The sequence below is a fragment of the Larus michahellis genome, chromosome 1 (assembly GCF_964199755.1).
Source record: "Larus michahellis chromosome 1, bLarMic1.1, whole genome shotgun sequence".
NCBI classification, from domain to species: domain Eukaryota; kingdom Metazoa; phylum Chordata; class Aves; order Charadriiformes; family Laridae; genus Larus; species Larus michahellis.
The window spans coordinates 217,401,425-217,407,424 of NC_133896.1; the positions used below are offsets into that span (position 1 = coordinate 217,401,425).

Sequence of the window (6,000 nt, forward strand, 5' to 3'; positions counted from 1 at the left end):
CATGAGGTTCGCATGGGCCCACCTCTCAAACCTGTCCAGGTCCCTCTGGGTGACATCCCATACCTCAGGCGTGTCATCCCGTCCCCCAGGCGTCTCAACCACACCACTCAGCTTGGTGCCATTGGCAAACTTGCTGAGGTTGCACTCAATCCCACTGTCCACCTTGATTAGGAATTATTGAAATCCATTAGCATAAAGATAAAACTTCAGAACTAGAGGATTTGGGTGGGAAGATGTCAGTAAATAAAGCACTTTTGTATCATTCAAAGAGCTTTTAAAAGTTATTTATTTAATATCTGAGAGATTATTGTCCTTAACTGGAAGAAATCCATCTTATAAGAAATAAAGGAAATACGATCATAATCGAATTAGCCATTATGGTTTTCAGAGTGATTAAAACCAAGCTAACAGCCAACTCCAATATAAAAATAAACTTTCAAATACTAAGATTTTTAAAACACGATGTGGGACCCAATGCGTGTTCTTTGAAGGAGAATATGCACTGAAGTCCCAGGTTGTCGCTTCAATAGTGCTTCCTTCCCGTCAAATCCTGGTGGGTTTTCCCTATTCTTCCAGAAGCTTATATAGTTAGAAATAATATCGTAATAATAATGAATGTCATAAGAAAAAGATTAAAATAGTGCAGCCTGAGAGAGGAGTGCATGTCCTTAGGTTATAAACTCCTCTCATCAGCGCTGGTATTTTTGCCTTTTGTTGATCCAGGACCAGAGCTGAGGTTCTCTATCTTTTCTTCAGAATAAATAATAAATAACGGTAATAAATACATTGGCTAGAGAGTAGGCTGTCTTCTGGAGGAACAAAAAGAGAGCATGGGACACTGAATCCTTCTTTTTAACCTAGGTTCTAGTGTGGAAAGCAGTGAGAAGACGACTTTTTGCCTTCTCATTAAGGATCCAAATTTAAGTCGAGCATGTGTTAATGTACTGTCAGTGATTCCATTGGGAATTGCGCGTATGTGACCTGTTCCCATTTGCACTGAGAGACCGACTCCACGTGTCCACAAGACATAACTGGGATTATTAATTTCTCTTAGGTTGAGTGAGGTTGGCTTGACCCTCAGATCTCGCTCTCTGAACTTACCTAATAGTCAGCAACGCTGAAAGAGTAAAATTCCTCCTGTTTCTGATGCCTTTTAAATCGTACAGTTATCCCCGAAAGTACAAGAAAAAAGTGCTCTTTAATTTGGCAAACAACTGAAGGAGATCCTTTCATTGGGCCATGTGGTTTTTTTCCTGTCTATCAGGTAGTCCATGGCTTAGTCTCCGTGGCCCAAGTTAATTTGTTTAATAATCGCTTTCTTCCATTCCCCATCAATGGTGGCACTTAGCTACCACCAGGTGAACAGGAACTTGTAGAAGTAGTCATGCGATTTGAAGCGAAAACCTTTTTCAGCAATGTGGGGCTGAAAGGATATTTTATATCCTTTGGCTTCAACGTCCATTTGAATGCAGTCCAGCAGATCAGAAATACTTGGCGCTGCCTTCCAGGGGCCAAACTTCACCACGGATTTTTTATCCATGTCCAAGCTGTTCAAGGCATCCTGACATCTGGCCGCGTCCTCCTCAGTTTTGACCACGCACACGATGACGCCGGACCGGCGGGACGCGACCGCTTCCGCCCTGGCGATGCGGATCATCAGTTCGATGTTCTCGCTGTAGTTGGGCACACGAGCCAGAAACTGCTTCCTCGCCACGAGCTCCCCGAAGATCTGCGGGGAGTCCTCAAGCTGCTTGATTAGAGGTTCGATGTCGTAGAACAACGCTTCCTTGTAGACGTCCTGGATGCACTGGGTGGGCACTTGGTTACTGCGCAGGTACTCCAAGATGTATTTGAAATAGGTGCCGGGCCTGTCGATGAAGAACCTTCCTTCAGAGTCAGTCCGGAGTTTGGGCTGGCCGGTGAACATCTCTGCCAGCTTGGAGCCAGGGTGTTTCTTTAAGGTGCTCAGCGTTGTCGTGTACATCTCCCCACCGACGTTTAACTCCACAATTGGTGACAACTGCAAGTATCACAAGGGGACAAAAATCCATGTGCATTACCTGTCTGAGGCTGTCTATGTGGAGATGTCAAGGAAAAGAAAAAAAATGCCATCGCAGCTGGAAATTGGAATGGTGGTGTGAAGAGCGGTATGAGCCCCCACCTCTTGGGGGACAGGTGGGAACATCCAGCCCATCTGCTAAAAGCAGATGCAGGGTGTTTATACGGCCCTCATAACCAGAGCAGCAGAGACTGGGACATTTCTAAATGGCTGAGTCCTCACTACATCTTTGGGACATAGGAAAATGTTGTTTTCATAGAATCATAGAATGGTTCAGGTTGGAAGGGACCTTAAAGATCATCCAGTTCCAACCCCCTGCCCTGGGCAGGGACACCTCCCACCAGACCAGGTTGCTCCAAGCCCCGTCCAGCCTGGTCTTGAACCCCTCCAGGGATGGGGCAGCCACAGCCTCCCTGGGCAACCTGTTCCAGCGCCTCACCACCCTCACAGTAAAGAATTTCTTCCCGATATCCAATCTAAACCTACCCTCTTTCAGTTCGAAACCGTTACCTATCATTACACTTCCTTATCAAGAGTCCCTCCCCATCTTTCCTGTAGGTCCCTGTTAGGTACTGGAAGGCTGCAATAAGGTCTCCCCGGAGCCTTCTCTTCTCCAGGCTGAACAACCCCAACTCTCTCAGCCTGTCCTCATAGCAGAGGGGCTCCAGCCTCTCATCATCTTTGTGGCCTCCTCTTGACCCACTCCAAAAGGTGCATGTCCTTCTTGTGCTGCCCATTTTGCCACTAAGGAAGAGGGACAAGAAGTACCCTGCCCAGGGAAGCTGTTGGTGACTACAGGATTGGATGTCGATCTCCTAAATCCCACACAAGCATTGTCCCTGCTGGCCCCTGTCCTTCCAGTGAGGGCGATCTGAGCCCTCACCCTCCTCCCCGTGGGCAGAGGGACAAGGATAGAGCGCAAAGCTGTGCAGCTCCATTCCTCTTAACTGAGCTGGTGTTTTCTCTTCAAAGGAGGAACTAAAGCTCTTTGAAACTTTAGAAATGGGTGGAACTGGCTTCCACCCGTCTGAGGGTTTAGTTGTAAGTACTGAACCGAGACATGAAAGTCCAGCATGTCAGAGGTGGAGGACAGAAGCTGTTTAGCAAAGTGCTTTAAAAACGTATGATAGCTTTAGCTAGGAAGTAAAGGAAATACTTCATGCAACTGACGTGAATTAAAGAAGGAAGAATGTAAAGTTTGGATTTTTTTGTTTGGATCTATTTTACTTCACTGTGCATTAACACCACTGCCTGGCGTGCCTGGAAAGCTGGACCTGGTGCCTCTTCTGATGACCTTCCTGATGGTTCAGTGCTGAAGAGTTTTAAGAGTCTCCCTTTGCACTGAGTCATTTTTTATAACAGTCAACAGAGAACAAGAAGAGGGAAGAAAGGAGGCAGTTATTTCTCCTCCCGCCGTCACTGCTGTAATGCGAGTCACATGCTTGGCCAGGACCACACCTGCCATTGGGAAGGTGTGAGTCAATAAACAACCCTTTTTTCCAGGAGCTAACTTGCTCTTTCTTGGATCCGATCACACAAGGATCTGCTTCAGTGCTGCTAGTCACATGCCTCAAGCGAAGCATGGAGTTAAGTCCTTAGCTGGATCCCACAGGTGCAGGCCCACGGGATGATGTGAGCTGATCTCGCAGCTCACACCAGGAGAAGGGGGAGCTCCTGCTGCTCTCTCCCCTTTCCATCCTTGTACGTGCTTCTGTTGCTCACCTCCTGCCAGCTCTGCTTCTTCTTCATCTTGCTGAGCTGAATTGGCTCACAGAGGATTTAACAAGCACCAGAGCTGGCAAAAGGAAGGGACTAGGAACAGACAACCTGGAGCAAGGGGAGACCTTTCACTTGAAACAGCAGCAAGGGATCAGATTTAGCGGAAATTTGCTCACAGCCTAGGCAAGACAGGGAAAAAAACAGAAGATTCAGGCCAAAGACCCAGCTGGAATATTGCTTTGCCCTAGTGTGGGTGGCTTCGTCTCCAGGGCAATCATTTGCACTAGGGCCAAACAGATACAAAGAAAATTATTCTGTCTGGGACTATCTGGTGATTTCCACCCACTGAAGAACACAGCCCAAAGCCGTTTCTGTAGCGAAGGCTCTCAGATGCGTTATTTGTCCGAGTGATAACAACAGCTTTCCCTGGCAGGGATCATTTGACAGGAGGGTCTCATGTTTTTGAGCCTTTGCTCCTTTTTCAGATGGCAGGTCAGATGTTTCATGCCATTTGTCACTAATACAAATGGATAACATGTCCTTCATTAATACAGTAGCCCAACTAACCTTATGTTCCAAGATCTTTGATTAAGGGTTTTGGCCTGGGACCAAACTGGTTCCCAGCAGACTGGGAATACTGGCACCAGCTGATTCCCAGCTCTCTAATTAGCCAGTGAGGTGACGCTTAGGAAGTCATTCCACCTATTTGTGCCCCAGTTTCTTAATCTGCAAAACAGTTAACCTCCTTGGGGTAGCTGCAGTAACTTGCAATCTATACCTGAAAGGTGCAACACAAGGAGGTTGGATTTGTTAAAGACGGAGAGGTCAGGGGAAGAACAGAGAAAGCAAACTGGTTAGCGACAGACTGAGGGCAGAGAGGAAAAGGAAAACATCATCTGGTCTTGTCTCTGATTTCTGCCTGGTAGTACGCTGCTTGTCTTGAGATTGCCATTGATTTTCCTTAGACCTAGAAAAACTACTGCTCCCAGCTGATGATTCTGTATGTCTACAACACAGGGCAGCTTTTGTGTCATTAGAGACTGTAAGAAACTGTTGAACCCCCCCCCCCCCCCGCCAAAACTCACAACAGGCTTTTACTTAGGGGGTCTGATAAATTAAAGTTAACATCAAATTAATTCCACCTCTTCTCAAAGGAGAAAAAGAACCACTGTGGTTATTTGCTGTTGCCAGATCTTGCGTGCCTGCGAGGGACGTGGCCCTTTGTGTAAGCAAACTGGTGCAAACAGGTCGGAGTCAGGCACAGCTTTTTACCTAGAGTCGTCGTCTTGGTCACACATCTGGCAAGCCCCGGCGTCTTCAAAATAGCAGATGGGAGGTAAAACCCCCCTCTAACGTAGCCCAAAGGGGATTCTCTGATCCCACTGGAGGACTGTGTCCCCGAGCCCGTACCTTACTCACCGTGTGCAGGCTGCTGGTGACCTGCTTCCCAAGGGGCTTGTGCTCCGACGAAATGCTCATCTCCCCCGGGAGGTAATGGCTCGGCGTCGTGAGAAAACCTGCTGCTCTGCGCTCAGGTCCTGCCCCACACACAGGACGGCTCCTCGCCGCGCTTCAGTCCTCTTTCACTTGGGTTTTTCTTCCTTGGGTCTGTTTTTTTCCAAGCTGCCAGCCCAGACGCTGCCCCGGAGGCTCCAGTTTGCTCCAGGCACAACCCTGGAACAGGTCGCAGGTGTAGGGAGAGGGGAGGGAACAGCCTGAAAGCGGAAGTATTTGCTCATTAGTTTTCTGGCAACCAGCGAGGTGCTGGGTGGACTCGGGCTGGCTGCCAGCGCACAGCTCCTGTAATGCTATCTGCGCGGTGACTAAGAGACAAATAATCCTTTCCAAAGGAGGCCCAGTGCCCAGAGCACCTCCGAGGAATCCCGCAACGTGGGGTTCTGCCTTCTGAACCGATTGTATCGAAACCAGTAATCATTTTCACAGCCTTTTGGCCTCCATGCACTGCACGGTTTATCCCAAACCACCTCATTGATCCCATTTTTCATCGCCGTCGATGTCAGATCAGGACGTCTACAATCTGTCCGAGGTGGTGGCGTTTTCTTCCTTGCCAATACAATCTCCGGGCACTGTGTAATTTGTGCAAGGTAAATAAAACCAAACCTGAATCTCTGCTTGAGCCTGAACTCTTCTTTTCGATTGCTCATAAATATTTGATTAATATCTTTGCATGGCACTCTTTTCTAATATCCTGTATGCACCAA

At 47.9% G+C, this 6,000-nt stretch overlaps 1 protein-coding gene across 2 annotated transcripts; it reads right to left on the reverse strand.

Annotated features, from left to right (window-relative positions):
- Positions 1-315: 315 nt before the first annotated feature.
- KCTD14 (potassium channel tetramerization domain containing 14) lies at positions 316-5,420 on the reverse strand. 2 transcript variants are annotated; one of them, XM_074573020.1, is made up of 2 exons: positions 5,198-5,420; positions 316-2,020 (listed from the first exon to the last, which is right to left on the reverse strand). In XM_074573020.1, exons 1-2 carry the CDS (start codon positions 5,255-5,257, stop codon positions 1,349-1,351), a joined length of 732 nt encoding a protein of 243 aa, XP_074429121.1. In that variant the 5' UTR covers positions 5,258-5,420; the 3' UTR covers positions 316-1,348. The 2 variants fall into 2 exon arrangements, with proteins under 2 accessions (XP_074429121.1, XP_074429120.1); XM_074573019.1 differs by having other exon boundaries at positions 5,189-5,420.
- Between the last annotated feature and the right edge of the window lie 580 nt (positions 5,421-6,000).

Excerpts from the sequence above, each read along its gene's own strand:
- KCTD14 (XM_074573019.1), bottom strand. The coding sequence starts at position 5,257 with ATGAGCATTTCGTCGGAGCACAAGCCCCTTGGGAAGCAGGTCACCAGC. Across the intron at positions 2,021-5,188 it reads GCCTGCACACGGTGAGTAAG|TTGTCACCAATTGTGGAGTT; the intron begins GTACGGGCTCGG and ends TGATACTTGCAG.